This window comes from Lactuca virosa, chromosome 6, assembly GCF_052849685.1.
Source record: "Lactuca virosa cultivar CGN04683 chromosome 6, Lactuca_virosa_CGN04683_v6, whole genome shotgun sequence".
NCBI lineage: Eukaryota > Viridiplantae > Streptophyta > Magnoliopsida > Asterales > Asteraceae > Lactuca > Lactuca virosa.
In genome coordinates, this window is record NC_136431.1 from 270,648,819 (window position 1) to 270,667,765 (window position 18,947).

The following is an 18,947-nucleotide window of genomic DNA, read 5'->3' on the forward strand; positions in this document are numbered from 1 at the left end:
ATTTATTTTTATGTTTTGAACTTATTTGAATATCTTGCACTTTTTTTTAATACTTTGAAACACAATAACAATTTTAAATTTTAATACTACTAATACTATAAATTAAACGGATAATAACTTGGTACTTTTTACGTTTCTATCTTATAAAAAAAGAACAAAAAAACACTCTATTTGTATGTTTAATATTTCCTCTAAATGCTTATCTGATATTTATTTAAATGTCATGTGCTTTGACTTCAAAAGGAGGTTTATACGCTTGGGGTGGTGGTCAATCTGGTCAACTCGGGTTGGGCCCACAAAATGGAATCTTTTCATGCGACTCTGTAACCATGTTTCGGAACATTCCGGTTTTGGTCCTTCCATTTGGTGTAAAACAGGTTGCTTGTGGACATTCTCACAAACTTATCTGCACACAAGATGGTAGAATCCATGGTTGGGGTTATAACAGTTATGGCCAAGCAGCTAACCAGAAATGCACTTATGCTTGGTACCCATCTCCAATTGATTGGTATATCTCTCTTTCTCTCTCTCTCCTTTGACTTGAAGGTTTGACTGATGAATAATCGAAACAGGTGTTTGGGGGAAGTAAGGAAGCTGGCAGCTGGTGGGGGCCACTCTGCTGTATTAACAGATGCGTGTTCATTGAAAGAGTTGTGTGAGTTTCAAATTGCAGGTGGGGCCACACTTAGACCGGCTGACATTTTGGTCTTTGGATTGATAGGAGGGAAGCATGCGTGCATGGATCTTATTGGGGTCTCTCCTCTCGTTGGTTTGGGGAGCGGGGGTTTCACAGATGGGCATGCCGCTTTGAAAGCCGTTGCATGCAAAGTGGTAAAGCACGAGAATGCATGTATAGAAAATCAACATGTGTTTGTTCCTTTTGCATTCAATACATTTGGTTTTCTCGCACCAGAGGCGGTGGAGCTCCTTAATAGAGTCCAACGGGTCATGCATTCTAATGTCATATCTCCTAGATCCACAAATGTTGTTTTCAAAAGAATTGGTTTTGCCATCCAGAAAGGGCTAGCGGCGCAGGTTGTTGCCCGCTTGCCTTCAATCGATATGTATTGAACTATAATATTTTGATTAAGAAAATAAATCTCATTTGAACTTTAAAAAAAAAAAATTGCAGACTGTGTGACACCATGGAATGCTTCTATGATTGAAGATGTTGCATTTCGAACTGGTTCAGATGCTTTGGTTCGTCTTTGTGAGAGGTTAAGGTATTTATATATTAATGTTGTAACATGTTTGACCATAAAAGTCAACTGTCTTCTGAACCAGTTTTTTTGTCATTGTAGGGAAGGTCACTCTGATGGTGGAACTTGCAAATGTTAAAATTACTCCTGTAATCTGACATTCACATGTTGCTTACTTTGGACAAACCCCTCACATAAAAAAGATGCCACCTCCAGATGTTCTTCAAATGCAGGTAAAGTTATTAATGTTGTCACTAATATAATTTCCATAGCCTTTGTATATTCCTAAGGACATGCATTTGCTTATTACACTTCTGCTTTTTCCTATTAAAGTATTGTAGAAAAATCTACAAAATTGACATATTTTGTTTTTGCAAGCAACTTCTGGAAAACAGGGAATTGGTATTAGCAGGGGTTCGTTTTCAAGGGACAAAAATGTCTTTTAGTGATAGTGAGAGGGAGGAAAATAGCAGGGGTTACGTTTGCTAGTGATTTGATTAAGCAGATGAATGAGATTGAGCAATAGATAAGTGGCGTTACAAATGGAATGGTTATTTCCGGAGCTGAGGGTCCGGTCAGTAAATCGAATACAAGGAAGGGAATCAGAGGCGGGAGTCCGGGATTGGCAAGCGAATACAGTGCCATACAAGCCCACCACAGAGACAACTCAATCCAGGGGAATGTGAGTGTGACTCGTGAGTTCTTCCCTTTTCCAAACTCCATATAATTTCAGATGCTGAGACTTTGTTTCCTGTTGATAAACCTGATATTCAGGTTTCTCTTCTTATAACATGAGATATATAATATATTGATACCAGAAAATCTAGTTACTCTTATTAATATCATATATTAAACATCTGCAGGACTTGCGGTCTGATATACGTATTGGAAGAGTAACTCTTCAACGCACACGTATACCTGTAAGTTATACTATTTAGTATTATTATATTTTAAAAAAATGTATAATCATACTTTTTGCTTCTTTTTTATTATATGTGTAATGTGCTTTTGATAGTCATCTTCTGTGAACAAATCATTCGTTGAGATTCGTACTTCACTCGGAGTTTTGTAGTCAATTCTACCGGTCTTATTTTGTGCTGATTGTGCAAGAAATATTTGTTGTGCTGACCGACACTTTCCATAAACTGGGATTTAAGTTGCATGTGTTGGTGCTGCAGCACTTATTCTGCCTGGTATGTGTTGGCTTAATTCAGATTCTGGGACAAAAATAGTCCCAGGGTATTTTTGGAATATTTAGTTTTTTAAATGTTTTTGAGTTGTTTTAGGAGTCTAGCTCTTTTAGTATATATAGGGGGATAAGTATAAGTATTTTAGTTTTAGTTTTTACGTTCTTGTTTCTAATAAAGCTTGGTGAACAAGTGATTTTCTCAAAACCGTTCCTTCCCCTGTTCACGTTTCATTCTTCCCTGTTCACTGTTTCTATTTTGCTCTGCTCTTTTTTCTGTTCCCTTCTTACCAGAGTGCAATTCTGATTAAACCTTGGTGTACAAGGTTGTATTCACAAGTTTCAACTTATAGTTTGTATATCATCTCTAGTCTACTTTTTATTTGAATCATATTCAAGTATATAGGAGTATGATATATGCTGACATGGCAATCAATTGTAGGTGGAATCTGGGTCATTGACTGAGCCTATGTAGGACGCGTCAACTGTTTCGTATCCGTATCCAAACAACGGGATGCTTGTGAGAGAGTAAACTATTAAGCTTCTTGGTGCCTCTTTTCCAAATATTCCAACATCTGAGGTATAAAAACTAAAACTACAAGTGACGTTTGTTTATTTATGTTATATTCAGATATCTGATGGATGGATGTAATGTAATTCTTTCAGGTTGCGAAATTTGTGAATGGACTGTTTGAGTCGAGATCCGACCTTTCTACATTTAAGAACCACATACAGGATTTCCTTGTGTAGTCCAAAGAGTTTTTCAGCACAAGTAATGTTATATAAATATAAATATAAATATATGAATTATGATATGATGGATGGTTTGTTTGTGCACAACAGGACAACAAGGATCTATATGCAGAAGAAGCAGCTGCTCAAAAAGAAAGAGAGAGACAGCGAATGCTTAGCATTCCTTCCTTTGTTTTCTTTTTGTTACTACTTGTGATGTGGCAGGGTGTGATTCTGCCTGCTGCCTAGGATCCTTAAAATCCCCAAAAAACTAGTAAAGTAGATGGCTCAAATTTTTCTCTAATTGTGAGGTGAGTTGAGTGGAGGGTACAAAGAGTCAGAGAGAGAGAGAGAGAGGGGGCTTTTGGGCACATCTAAATTTAATGTGTGGCTGGTGGTGTAGAGAAGCGCTGGTAGTGGTAGTGGTAGCAGTGGTAGCTTAGTCAGAGAGAGAGAGAGAGAGAGAGAGAGAGAGAGAGCTTATTTTTATGTAGGAAAATACAGGGGAATTGTGTGCATGGTAATTGTGTTTGGAGGGAGATACATACATACATACTTGTAATGTATGGGAATCATCATTTTTAAAATACATTGGTGAATATTCGCTTACTATTACTATTCGTTATTTGTCTACAGAAGCTTAGTTATACATTTTATCACTTGCTTCCTGAGTGCAACTCCTATAGTTGATGAGAATGACTCATTGCTGGATATATGCTGCAGAAAGTAAATATTTAAAACTCTACTTACTTCACTGTAATATACATGCATTTTTGTTAAACCTTAAAAATATGTTTTTTTTGGCATTTGACCTTGACAGTGATATCACTGCTTTGGCTAAAGACAGAGCATATGCCCAGATTCACCTTAATGAACTCTGCATTCATCAGGTACGTTTTATTTTCATTTCATGTCATCTGTCTGATTCTCAATTTGTAGTTTTTTGTATGTTGTAATTTAATACAAGTGTTTACTTTCAATCAATGTCAAAAATACCCTTTAAGAATGATAAAATAGGAAAATCATGGACTCAAGGAAATGTTTCCATTTTCATGTGACATCTCAAGGTTCAACTTGATGAACCTTGAGACATGGATGGGCATATCATCATACTTCCATATGCATAAAGTGAGGCATATCAAGTATTTACCTGTGGATATTAAAGTTATCATGGATGGGCTTAATGCTACCCTAAAAATATAGTCACTTGATGAACCTTGAGACATGGTCACATGTGGAACACTTATTGTCCCTGGACCCACTGGATGTATGTGACATATTTAGAAAACTTGCATCATTTCTTTGTTTTCTGAACAATTTCTTTTTCCATGCATTATGTTCAAGTTATCAAGTCTTTATTTGTGAAGGTGAACACATCACCTTAAAAGGAGCTCCAAAATCAGCTAAAGTGTATGGAGGGCAATTTATGGGACAGGTATGAATATCTCTATCTTTTAATTTGGATTTTCTAGCATTACACAGTTTTTGGTGATTATGATAAAATATATGAATACAACTTGTTCAATATTGGATTTGCTAGCATTACACATACTTTGCTTCAAATGTTGGATGATGGAAGGTTGACCGATGGTGATCACCCAGAGAGAGGTATTAAATATTAATATTATTTCCAACTTATTATTAATATTATCTCCACGCTTTCAAAGCCCAGACACCTGTTCTCTCTAGGTTCATTTTCAATTTTTTAAATCATTCAATCAATTTCCATAACACTAAATCATTAATCACTTCTAATGTTGTTCTTTTATAGGTGGTTGGAATTAGGCCTAAAGTTGGTTACTGATATAGGAATAGTGGGTGCTCTAAAAGTAGGAAAAAGCATGTTTTTAAGTGTTATTAGTGTTGACATGTAGTGTTGTTTGACATGTAATGTTAGGTAACTTGTTTGACATTTAAATGAAATTGAATGTTTTGGTATATATTTGTTTTTTAATTATGTGTATTCATGTTGTAAATGCGTACGTAGATGCACGTCGTAAAGGTGTATAGTCACTGGTAGCTGGAATTTATGACATGCAAATGCGTGTCATCTTCGTTTATGACAGTAGATTTAATGATACGCATTGCGAGTCGTAAAGGCGCGTCGTAAGGTTACGACACGCAAATGCGTGTCATCTTCCTTTATGACAGGGCCTTCCTTGACACGCAATGTGTGTCGTAAACGCGCGTCATAAATGCGTGTCGTAATTGCACGTCGTAAATAGCCGACGCGCAAAAGCGTGTCGTCTCTCGTTATCACAGGGCCTTCCTTGAAACGCATTTGAGCGTCGTCTGAGCGTTTTACGACACACATTGTGCGTCGTAAAAGGCTGTTTTTCTAGTAGTGGTAGAGTCAAATCATTGACTATGACTATCCATTCACACTTGTCCACACAAATTAAGGAGGCTCAACTTGAAGCCTTGAAACCTGAAAATGTGGCGGGTGAATCCCTGAGAGGGATGGATAAAAACTTGAAAGTCAGGGGTGGTGGAGCCTTATATCTCATGGATCAGATCTGGACACCGAGGCACGGTGGTTTCAGAGACTTGGTCATGACCGAAGCGCACAACACTCGATATTCCGTCCACCCAGGTTCAGATAAGATGTATCTGGATCTTAAAAAGCTATACTGGTGGCCTAACATGAAAGCAGAGATTGCTACCTTCATGAGTAAGTGTCTTACTTGCGCCAAGGATAAGGTCAAATACCAGAAACCCTCAGGTTTACTACAGCAACCGGAGATACCGGAATGGAAGTGGGAGCGGATCACAATGGACTTCATAACCAAGTTTCCCAAGACAACGGATGGTCTCGATACCATATGGGTGATCGTAGACAGGTTAACAAAGTCCGCACACTTCCTGCCTATCAAGGAAACTGACAAGATGGAGAAACTGACGAGAACTTACATTAGGGAGATAGTATGATTGCATGGTGTTCCCATATCCATTATCTCTGATAGAGATAGTAGATTCACTTCAAGGTTCTGGCAGTCGCTACAAGATTTCCTAGGAACTAGGCTGGACATGAGTATAGCCTACCATCCACAAACCGACGGAAAAAGTGAGAGGACTATTCAAACTTTGGAAGATATGTTGCGAGCTTATGTGATTGACTTTGGGAAGGCATGAAGTACTCATTTACCCCTTGTCGAGTTCTCCTACAATAACAGTTATCACACGAGCATAAAGGTTGCTCCATTTGAAGCCCTCTATGGGCGGAAGTGCATATCCCCTCTGTGCTGGGCTGAGGTGGGTGACACACAGTTAGCTAAAGGACGAGTTCCTGACAGCACTCTCACAGGTCCGGAGATCATACGGGAAACGACAGAGAAGATCGTTCAGATTTGTTAACGATTAAAAGCCTCTAGAGACCGACAGAAAAGCTATGCAGACAAGAGAAGGAAACCTTTGGAATTCCAGGTTCATGACCGTGTTCTATTGAAGGTCTCACCCTAGAAGGGATTGATATGCTTCGGAAAGCGTGGAAAGCTAAATCCAAGATACGTAGGGCCTTTCGAGATTCTCGCTAGAATCGGCCCTGTAGCTTACAAACTCAAACTACCTCACGAACTTAGTAACATACACCCTACTTTCCACGTTTCGAACTTGAAAAAGTGTCTGTCCGACGAGACTCTTGTAATCCCACTCGACGAGATCGAGATCAATGAGAGCCTCAACTTCGTGGAAGAACCAGTAGAGATCATGGACCGAGAAGTCAAGCAAACGAAGCAAAGTCGTATCCCGATAATGAAGGTTCGTTGGAATGCCAAGCGAGGACCTGAATTCACTTGGGAGCGCGAGGATCAAATGAAACTGAAATATCCTCATCTTTTTACTTAGTTATTTGTAATTACTTAATTGCTTAAACTCTAATTTCGGGACAAAATTCTCTCTAACGGGGGGATGATGTGACAACCCGAAATTTCTATCTTGTCAAGCCATTCAATTCAATCAAAAGTTAGACTTGTTTCTGCTAGCTTTTAGCATTGTTTAGGGTCTGTTTGAGTGTTCTAAGCCTAGTACCTTCAAGGATTGAGTGTTAGGAAGTATCTACTAGAGTTCATTGTGCAACATTCAAGCCAGAAAACTCCATCATTTGGAGTTTACAGCCGTAAACTAGAGCTTACGGCCGTAAGTTCTTAGTTGGTTGTGAACTCTTCCCTTATGTATGATATTCCTTCACTTTTCTTCACTTCTCACACTTCCAACTCAAGAACACTCATTTCTCTCTCAAGTATCATCAAGAACACTTCTAAGTATCGACAAATTTGTAAGTGTTTCTTCCATTTATTAGTTGATACCTTTCTTAATCTAGTAAAACCTTATGATTTCATCCCTGAAATCATCTCTTTTTGGGTTAGATATTCAAGAACACCAAGAACACCAAGAACACACACTAGTTATTTGGGCTGTGAACACCCCTTCAAGCTTCCAAAACGTAAGTATCCTTTCCATATACTAGTTATCCATTAGAATCTCTTGAAATACATCCACGAATCAACCATTTTAGCATGATCATCAAGAGTTTACGGCCATAACTTCTCCCTTGGCTGTAAACCCTTCTCAAGAACATCATTAGCCGTGAACATCATTAGCCGTGAACATCATTGGCCGTGAACATCTTTGGCTGTAAACATCCATGGCCGTAAACATCATTGGTCGTGAACATCTTTGGCCGTAAACATCCATGGCCGTAAACACCATGGCCGTTAACACATCTAGGCCATAAACACACACTTGTGTGGCCGTGAACACCTTTAGAACAATCATATGTGATTGTAACACTTCATTCCAAGTGTTTCCTAGTCCATAAGGTGGTTCCCTATCATGATTAGTTGTTATATACACTAATTATATACATATATGTGTCATTATATGCTTAATAGGATCCATTTGTGCTCGAGACTCCACTTGACACTTAGCATCATATATCGATCTTACATTTAAATCACTCACTACAGGTGAGTTCATACCCCTAACTTATCTTTTAAATGATTTCAAATGCTTTTATGGGGGGAATACAAGTAGAAAACATTATAGTTATTGTATCAATCACATGTGATTAATAACTATCAAACAAGTGGATTTCTTATACATCAAAACTGTGTTATCAAACAAACTATTTGAAAACATTTTATAAACTGACATCAAGTCATCTGTAACCATTCAAATGGTTAAAATTCCTTTATATGCTAAACTCTTTATCAAACTCTTTTAAGCTTATATATTGTCAAAATCATATCTATATAGATATAGTTATATAAATAAGGTTGAAAGGGCTTAGGACTGATAACTCACTTTATTTCATGTTCCTTGTTTGGTTGTGGATTTAGGGTATCGGTTGTTTGTCCGAGTGTCGTTTGAATCTTAGCTATATATTATGTATATGTGTATAGATATAAAAGTTCTTACATCAGTTCAACACCTTTGGGTAGCAAAGGTGTACAAACATACTCAGTCATTCAAACAACATTACTAGTAAACTATAATAGGTATAGTTTAGAGGACTACTACTCACTATTTCTAGTACAATGAAACATACAAGAGTCAGTTCATACATGAGTCAGTTTAAACATACTATAACGAGAAACAGAAAGAACATACTATAACGAGAAACAGGGAGGAACATACAATACACTAGAACAGAGAGAACATACTATACAAATACAAGAATACTATAACATTAATATGAGCCACTACTTCATGGCATGGCAATATACTGTTGTGTCATGTTTTGTAACAAGAGTCTTCTGGAGGGAGAGCGTGAATTTGTGTATAGATCTATACGGGATTGACCATCCTACACCTTGCTGCTAGCTACAGTGGGACCTGCAGGTCTACGGGTGACGAATGTCATACCATTTCGATGTTTTCGAACGTCGTGTTTTACTAGTCAATCAAACATGGTTACATTTTACCTTAATTAAACAATTGGTTTAAGGTAGTTAGTATAATGGTAGTTACTATATACAATACTACTGTACATCTTTATTTTCCTATTACATTCACATTATGATCTTCTCACATAAATGGTAATGTAAACTATATTTTGGTTATGATAGTCATACTTGGGAAAAACACTCACTTTTAGAAACGAACAAACATACAGAACAGTCGGGTCTTGGTAGAAGGCTGCATTTCAAGTAGAAAATATAGGATTTTCTAGGAGATACAAACATTTACAACAAACACTTACAAACATTTACATCAAACATTTACAAACAATTTCGTCAAACTTATACAAACATTTGACACTAAAATACTTATGAACTCACCAGCTTAAATGCTGATCTACTCTTTCAAAATAATTTGTATTCTCAGGTCACCAGTAGACAGGTACACTGGACCAGGTTTTGAGAAGACGGAGCACATTCGAGACTCGTCTTTTATTTTGATTCATATTTTGGTGTCTTTCAAACTATACACAGAACACACTTGTATTAAATTATACTATTAATGCAATGGATGATGTTGTTGCTTGTTTACTATTATGCATTGATATGATATTGTACATGACGTCCTCCGCCGCCGAACGTTTCCGCCATTCTGGTTTGGGGGTGCAACACCCTCCATTGGTGCCAGTTAACTATTGCATGAATACAATCACATACCATATGTCTTAAACAATCTTAGAGTAAAAGATTTGATCCTAGAACGGTTAGACTCATACGAGAGTTGCGCAGCAGGACCAAATCCCTTACCCTAAGACCATTTAACCCATGTAGCATGTGACTTGGAGTATTCACCCAATAGTTAATTCACACACTAAAGAGTCATACAACAATCAATGAGGTACTCTACATAAGATAAGGCATCAAAGATCAGGCTATTCTATCATACGATTCCTGAGGATCCCTATCTTATCACTAGAATGTTGTTCTAACATATCACATAATCAAATAATTGCATGGTATTTTGGGGTCTACTTACTGGCTCCGGCTGATCGTACACTTGCGTCCTCCTTTTCTTATTTTGAAAACCATTTAAAATCATTTTGAAAATATTTTCCTTAGTTTGAGACTGGATTCACACGAGTGCTCCTCCAATTCACTCAAACCAAGGCTCTGATACCAACTTGTAACATCCACAAAATTCAAGCCAATTAAAAACTTTTTAAAACATTCAAAACCATTAAGTTATTACAATTTGTTTTCAAAATAGATTCTTATCAGAGTATCCCAGAAATCCAAATCAAAATATGAGGAAGTGTACGGTCACGCCTTCACCTTCCCGCGGTCATCCGCTGAACCTGAAACAATAATCGATAAATGTAAGCTCGGAGGCTTAGTGAGTTACCCCCAAAATACGAACGCCATACCGATATAACCATAACATATAAACATATAAGCAAACAACATGCATCTCGAGTCTAGAGTATGACTGGTCCGCCCGCACTGGGCGTTCAGTCCACCTGGTCTACTCTCCGAGTCTACAGTATGACTGGTCTATCCGCACCAGGCTTTCAGCGTATCTGGCCCACTCTTCGAGCCTCGGAACATCTGGACCGCCCTCTCGGGGCCTTCAGCCAATCCGGACCGCTCGCCAGGCCTTCGTCCTGACTATGTGCCCTCCCGGGCCTGCAGTTTATGCGGTCCGCCCTGGGTATGTTGGCCTATAGCACGAAGCAGTACCCGCCTCAACCCAATTTCCCATACCAACAAACAACCATGTGCACATAAATATCATACGCTAGCATGTATATAACAGATAACCATACCGATCTAACAAATCACTAACACAACAACCATCCTATAACCAGGATACCGACCTAAACCAGGTCACTAACATAATACCATCCTAACTACCAGGATGCAGATCTAGCAGATCAATAAACATATCAAGCAAATACCCGGATACAAATCCGATAAAGGGTCGGTCTTGGTGCCTTAGACCCTGTTGATATAGTGAGGATAACTCACCTCGCAATGTCGATCTGAACTGAAGAATCGAACTCCCGAATCGCTGCCTCACCAAAAATCCCGAACTATCCAAATAATGAATATTAAGTCAATAAATGGGGATACTAATTTGACCAAGAGTCCTTCAACCAATCATAGTCCATTTTGCCTTTCCTCTAATTTGGGCCAAGGCTCAATGCCAAATCCGTGATCCACAAATCCACTTATACAAGGCTCATTATTGGCCCAATTTTCTAAATTGGGCCCAACTCCCTAATTAGGCCTCATTCAAAGGTCCAAATTCAAAACTGGCCCAAACACCATTATTCAGAAAGCCCAGCAAGGCCCAAGTCCAAATAGTCCAAAAGCAGCCCAAATCGTCAAAGGCCCAACAGAGGGCGTACGTTGGGCGTACTCCTCTAGTACGCTGGGCGTACTCCTCTGGTACGTTGGGCATACTCTGCCTTGTGTTGACCCACCATCAGGGTTGTTGACCCAGTACGCTGGGCGTACTGGATTTACGCGGGACGTACGCGAACTGTTCTTAAAACTCTAATAAGTGCTTAATGGCTTAAGCACTTAAGCCCAAATTTCAGATACATCGACCAAATGTGCCTTAGAACCATAAAGTCTTGAACTTTATCACTTTGGACGTCCAGAAAGTTCTTAACACATGGTCTTAATACATTAAGACCCTTCTACACATGCATGGGACACCTTCAGCTATTGAGACATCATTTTTATCACCTAGGACCCTTTCTAGAGTAGATGCTCATGCCCATATTTAACATATCTTTATTTTTTTTTTAATTTGAAATTCTTTTTTGGGTTTATTCAGAGGACCGCGCAAGGTAGTCGATGCGATATGGGTGATTGTAGATCGATTGACGAAGAGTGATCACTTTCTGGCTATCAGTGAGAGCTCTTCTGCGGAGAAGGTGGTCGAGATCTACGTTCGAGAGGTGGTGGCACGGCATCGGGTGCCGACATCGATAGTGTCAGATCGAGATGTGCGTTTTACTTTCAGGTTCTGAAAGAGATTTCATGAGGATCTGGGTACCCGGTTACATTTCAGTACCACATATCACACACATACAGACGGGCAGAGCGAGCGGACGATTCAGACGCTCGAAGATATGCTACGTGTTTGTGTTATGGACTTCGAGGGAAGTTGGGACACTTACTTGCCCTTGGCTAAGTTTTCATACAACAACAACCATCATTCCAGTATCAGTATGCCTCCTTTTGAGCTCTTATATGGGAGGAGGTGTCGGACTCCCATCTGTTGGGGAGAAGTAGGGCAGAGAGTGATGGGGGGCACTGAGATAGTGCTCAAGGTGACAGAGCAGATCCAGCAGGTTAGACAGAGGTTACTGACGACCCAAAGTCGCCAGAAGAGTTACGCAGACTGGCGACGTTCAGAGTTAGAGTTTCAGGTCGGAGATTTTGTCCTCCTGAAGGTATCCCCATGTAAATGGGTGATCTGATTCAGGAAGCGGGGCAAGCTGGGCCCTATATATATTGGTCCTTTCTGGGTGATCGCTCGAGTGGGTAAGGTAGCTTATTGGTTGGAGCTGCCTGCAGAGTTGAGCCAGATTCATAACACCTTCCATGTGTCCCAGCTAAGGAAGTGTGTAGCCGATGAGACGGCAGTGGTCCCGTTAGAGGACATTCAGTTTGACGGACGCCTGAATTACATTGAGAAGCCAATAGCGATCTTGGATAGGAAGGTGAGGGTCTTGAGGAATAAATAGGTGCCCTTGGTTCAGGTCCAGTGGCAACATCGGAAGGGATCCGAGTGGACTTGGGAGCCGGAGTCCGAGATGCGGGAGCAGTACCCAGAGTTGTTTCTAGAGGATGACTTCGAGGGCAAAGTCTGATTCTAGTAGGGGAGAATTGTAACATCCCGACTCCCATGTATAATATTTAATTAATTTACATTCATAATGACAGAGCAACTTGACGAGTTGGATGCCCCAACTCGCCAAGTAGAGGAGTTAATGGCCCCGTGATTTTTAGAGTCTACTCGACGAGTTGGAGGACCCCAACTCGACGAGTAGGTGCTGAGTGAGAAAACCCTAATTTTTAGCATTTGTGTCCTATTTAAAGGACCTTAAGCCTTTATTTCCGCCTCCCTTATAATCTTAATACTTTGAGAGAACCCCTAATCGAGCTATATCCTTGTGCGAGAGAAAGAGAGGTAATATTACATATTTTAGTGCATTTTTGGAGGAAGATTGAGGAGCAAAAGGCTTGGGACGAGAGGGAGCTCTTGGATCCGGTGTTCATTCATTCCTAGCTTCTGTTTGAAGGTAAAAAGCTACCACCTTGCTCATTGTTTGGTTAGATCTCTTTTCTAGGGAGTTTAGGGCCTTTTTCCAATCCTTCTTTAAGTTATGGAGTTGTTGAGCTTGCCCTGGAGTTGAGACTTCAGATCTGGACAATATGAGGTCCTTTGAGCCCTAAGATCCAAGCTTTATCAAGCTAGTGGCAAGCTTTTATGCATTAAACCCCATATAGAGCTTGTTTTGGCATTTCGAGCCCTAGATGTCATGCATGGACGTAAAGCTTACAGCTTTATGTGGTATTTCAGCCTTGGGAGGCTAAATCTAGAGTTTAGGACCTTATTTTTGCTTAGAATCGTCTGAATAAGAATTGGTCAAGAGGGACTCGACGAGTGCATAAGCCAATTCGACGAGTCAGCTAGGGTTTTCCCCGACAGTCTGGACGCGCTACAACTCGGCGAGTTGACGATAAAACTCGACGAGTTGAGTTGGATTTTCCCGATACTTCAGAGAAAACGAAAGAACTCGACGATTCGCATAGATGCACTCGACGAGTTTAGTCAACATGAACTGTTGACTTGAGCGTTGACTTACGTTGACTTTTAGGGTTTTGTCAATTGTGGACCGTAGAGACCATGGAGGGGCAAAATGGTCTTTTCACCCTTTTGAGATTTAGTGGAGGAGTGAGCTTAAAATCTCGGAGTGGTTATTACAAATTGCTTATTAGAGATAATTATATTATGTAGGCGAAGTCTAGACTGTTCGTGGGGTACTAGATCTATTTGCTTACTTACGAGGTGAGTCTTCTCACTATACTTACCTGAGTGGTAATATTGTACGACCGAAGGGTCTTATATGCTTATATTGAGTATGTGATATCATGCATTTGTCTCTGCGATTTATGTTGTATATTATCTTGTGCTTTATTGGTTAGGACCAGAGGGTCCAACCCGAGTTGTGAGACCGGAGGGTCTTCACTAAGACACATGACCGGAGGGTCCTTATCGAGATATAGCCATGAGAGGCTAATTATTGTGTGTGTTATTTTGGGGAACTCACTAAGCTTCGTGCTTACCGTGTTGTGTGATATGTGTTTTAGGTACTTCTCAGGATCGCGGGAAGGCGCCGACTTGATTGTACACACCTGTTCGAGATTATGTTTGAGGATTCTGGGATATTATCAGTTTTTTTGTCGATTTGTGTTTTTGACAATTGATACATTGTAGTTTTGAGAAAATGTGATATTGAGTTTTATGTGATTTAAAAATGAAAATTTTGTTTGAAAATTTACGGTGTTACACGATCGAATTCGGTTGAGGCACTAACTGGAATGGAAATCTGAATTTGACCTCCTGGATATTAAAGAAAGGAGGAGGTCAATCAAAAAAAGAGATGTTAATTAATCTAATCAAATGTCCAAGTGATCGTCATGACTGTATTGTAAATATGCAATTACAAATAATCTAGTCAAAGTAATATAAATTAGACCTAACACGATTCCAAATAAGAAACTTCAATCATTTTAATTTGTTTGAAAGGAGAAAAGAAGAGGTGATATCTATACCTAAATATTAATCTAAATTACCATGAATCTCAATGACCAAAAATTGGCAATGGACACGGTAAGTAACTATAAATACAAAGAAGTTCGCGAAAAGATTTCCTTTTATGAATTGTGCAATGAATTTCAAATCAGTCCATTCAGCAAGGGGATTCTAAAATTGCAGAGGCTTGGTTCGACCAAGTAACTAAGTATTGGAAACAGACTATAACACTTACTCCTGGTAATTATATTGAAGCGCATAATTGGTTGAAGATCACTAGACGTTTCAAATAAAAGACGATACCTTTTCTTTATTTTAGTTATTATTGAATTTCTAATTTAGATTGTTTTAGATATTTTTTTGTTATAATTAATTATTTGTTAGCCCCATCAGTCAAATAAAATAGATCATTCCTTTGGGAAGAACCAATCAAAGAATTTCTTTATATCCATTCTAAGTGTTCTATTTCGTATGGTATTTCGTACAAAGAAAGGATACATGGGTAGCTTATAAAATCTATTTTTTCTTGTCTTTCTTTTTTTCTATTTAAAAAAAAGAAGATTATAACTAATCAAATCAAAAATACTTAGAATCAATGAATATATGAAAATTTCTCAGTAATGGCTAATGGCGGCTCGCGTGATTTGGAATAGAGTAATAGTACCATCTAAAAAACATGAAGCAACTCTATCTAATAACTTTTAATTGCAATCTGAAATATACTAGGTTGCACAAAAAGTAGTTTTTGTATCAAACTGAATTTAGAAAGGGTTTTATAAGATCCAAAAGGTTCGTTGAGCGCCTCATGGCTATGTCATAATAGATCTGAACACTTGCCCCGGATCGACTTCTGTCACACCCCCAAACCAAGGATGGTGGAAACGTCCGGGGGTGGAGGACTTCATGTATAGTATCACAACAACGAGTATAATAGTGCTCAAAGTGAATACAACCATCATAAATATAATTGAAAAGGTTACACCATAGTATATGTTTACATGTTTCAAAATCAATTACATTATGATGACAAAATGAACTGTTTGACGATTTAACGTCCCATCCTCAAGATGTTGTTGATTTCCTGTTTCACTGATTTCCTGAGAATACAAGTAGTTTTGAAAAAGTGTCAAAAATTAAGTTGGTGAGTTCATAAGAGTTTTATTTGAGAAAGAAGCCATTTTCCTTGTAAAAGCGATAGAGTATGATTCCAGAAAATCCAATATTTTCTTTATTAAGTGTGAAATGAAAGCTCCTATGTTATGCAATTATGTACCCTAGAAAAACCCGTAGATTCCTTCTAAAATCACCCAGTGTATATAAGTTATATAAAATTTAAGTTAAATAAACCGTCGAATATAATGGGTCTGCCCTAGGTCCACAACCAAACAAGGAACAGGAAGTAAGGCGGGCCCACCAATTCTAAGTCGATTGTGACTAGATTCTTATATAACTCTAGCATATACACTTAGCAATTATAGCTGATGTCTAACAATTCTAGATGAAATGTAGTGTTAATAGAAATGTGATTCCAAAGAAAATCCAATATTTTCCTTATAAAAGTCATGTAGTCCTAAATCCCAGGACCGAGAGTATGAGTGTGTTTTATACTTATAACGTGTTTGTAGTTTTAAATAGAAAAAACCCCTTTTCAAAGTAGAATTTTCCCTATAAACTTGAAAGATTGTTAACTCCCTATGTGAGTCGTTATAACCATACTACGACCGGATGACCTGCTGCGACGTTCTTCAGACGTCGGAATGTTAATGACATTTGTCACCCCCGATCGGCCGATCGTACTTATGAAAGCAGCATGGGTGTGGGTTGTCAACCCCAATATAGATCTATACACAATTATCACGCTCTCCCTACAAGAGACTCTGGTTATAACTAATGCAGGAATTTTTAACCAGTACTCAAAGAGTACAATGAAGACGTGTCTCACAATTTACGTTAACTAGTTTACATATAGTTTGAGTATTAAACCTCTTCCGTGGTGGAAGTGAAATCACCTTTTATGAAAATACATTAGTGATATGAATCCATAAACTAATACTATTAAGTAGTATATGAAAAACCCATTTGTTTTGAGAGTAAAACCTTTTCCATGTAGTATGCTTTTATCGAAAATTCATAAACTATACTTAATGTAGTTTATTATATATGTTCGAAATGAATGGAGGAAAAACCTTAACATGATTGACTAATTTCTGTTTATGATGGTAAACTAACAAGAATGCATCCAAACATTTAGAAACTTATTGTTATGCACTTTGCTCAACATACTACAAAGTGTTGTTAATATTGTAAGTTATGTAACTAGTTTTTAACCTTTCTGCATTGTTTTAAAAAATATCATAGAAAAATCATACGAAGTCAAAAACTAAATCTGTAAACTCTGAGAGTTCATAAAATGTGTCTAGTTTATTCATAATTTTTATTATAATTTTTAGAAGTCTTTAACTTGTGTGAAAACGTTCATATTCACAGACTGGTCCGAATTCGTTTCTGAAATGATAGGCAGTTTTGTAAAAATCACCATAAATTGTAGAAAAATCGTATGGACTTGTGCAAGTAGTCATTTTAAAGGTACAAATATGAACTATTTGCACCTTGTACAGTTTTGAAAACTAAAAAGTTTAAGATGTTCAAAACAGTCCGTGAATGGAACTAAACTTTCTTGATGAAAGCTGGAGTTTGAGTTTAAGTTATATTATGATGTTTTAACTTGTATTCCCCCCTAAAACAGAAAGAAAACATAAAAATGTAGGGTTATGAACTCACCTTGAGTGATTTCAATAGATGGATGATGAAGAAAAGAAGTGTTCAACTCAAGAACACTTGAGAGATGCTTGAAGATTCGAAGATCTAACAACAAATATGATGATATTTGTGTAAGGAACCCTTGATTTGAGTGAAGAAGTGTAAGGAAAACAAGTGAGGGATGAAATATCTTACCAAAGGTGGATGAGAAGCCTTAGAACTCCTGGAGAATTCGATATTTTGGAGAGAAGAGTGAGAGAGAGAGAGAGAGAGGGGTTTGATTCTTCTTGAGAAAGAGTGAATAATGTGGGAAGTGAAGTGAAGATTTCCAGCCCTTTGATCTGATTATGGACTGGTGAAATAGTGTGAAAGGACAACTAATTGACCAAGTATGGAGGAATAGTGACTGAGTATGGCCCTGGAGTGGGTGTGGTGGGTTGCTTGTGTCATAACATAAAGGTAAAGTCAACACTCCACCTCAAAATCTCACCCACTAGATTTTATTCTTAAATAAAGATTTCCCTAAAAATGTGTTTAAATTATGAATATATAGTGTTTAATATGTCAAAATATGAGTTTGGGTGAAAGTCTCACGTTAAAATAATCAAAAACGGGCTTAAAACGAAGTCGTGGTCGAAACCAGGGTGAAAGATGCATTCCAGCGAAGCCTCTCGGATTGGGGCCGAAGTTCGGTCCTGAGAGGGTGAGAGCTGAAGGTAAAATGGTGAGAGATGGACCGAAGGCAAAATGGGCCGAAAGGAGGTTCGGTCTGAAGGGACCTTCGGGTTCGGTCCTCCGAGGTTCGGGTTCGGTACATGGCAGGTTCGGTCTTTGGTGGCTTCGGTCTTGGTAGCTTCGGTCATAGTAAGCTTCGGTCCCATTAGAGAGTTTCGGTTCTAGAGAGGCTTCGGCCCTATATGGCTATTTTTCAAGGTATCTTCCCGTTTCAAGCGGTTTTTCACCAAGTTAAGTGTCGGGATGACCCGAATGATTATAAAAAGTTGAAAGAAGTTTTGAGAGAGATTTGGAAGAGATTTTTTATAGAGAGAGATAGAGTGAAAGAGATTGAGAGAGATTTCGTTTGCGACCTTTTTGAGTGTTTGGCTTCGTAACACAAGGTTCGTAAATCCCGTTAAGCCTCGTTATGAATGTTATACGCCCTCGAGGGGTATGGAATAATGTTTTGTCGAGTAGTTTCATCACTTACCCTGATTAGGTTTTAGAATTTCCGAACACGTGAAAAATCTAAGTGATACTTTGTATTAAGATCGCGAGTTGTATAATAGGAAACATAACGGAAACCCTAATATACAAGGGTTAGATGAGTTGACCGATTTGAC

At 38.5% G+C, this 18,947-nt stretch overlaps 1 protein-coding gene across 1 annotated transcript; it reads left to right on the forward strand.

The window, feature by feature from the left end:
• Positions 1-218: 218 nt before the first annotated feature.
• LOC145122532 (uncharacterized) lies at positions 219-1,370 on the forward strand. Its single transcript, XM_079058122.1, has 4 exons — positions 219-508; positions 573-673; positions 1,133-1,223; positions 1,302-1,370. The coding sequence occupies exons 1-4, from the start codon at positions 219-221 to the stop codon at positions 1,336-1,338; spliced, it is 519 nt and encodes a 172-aa protein (XP_078914248.1). The 3' UTR covers positions 1,339-1,370.
• The last annotated feature ends 17,577 nt before the right edge of the window (positions 1,371-18,947 follow it).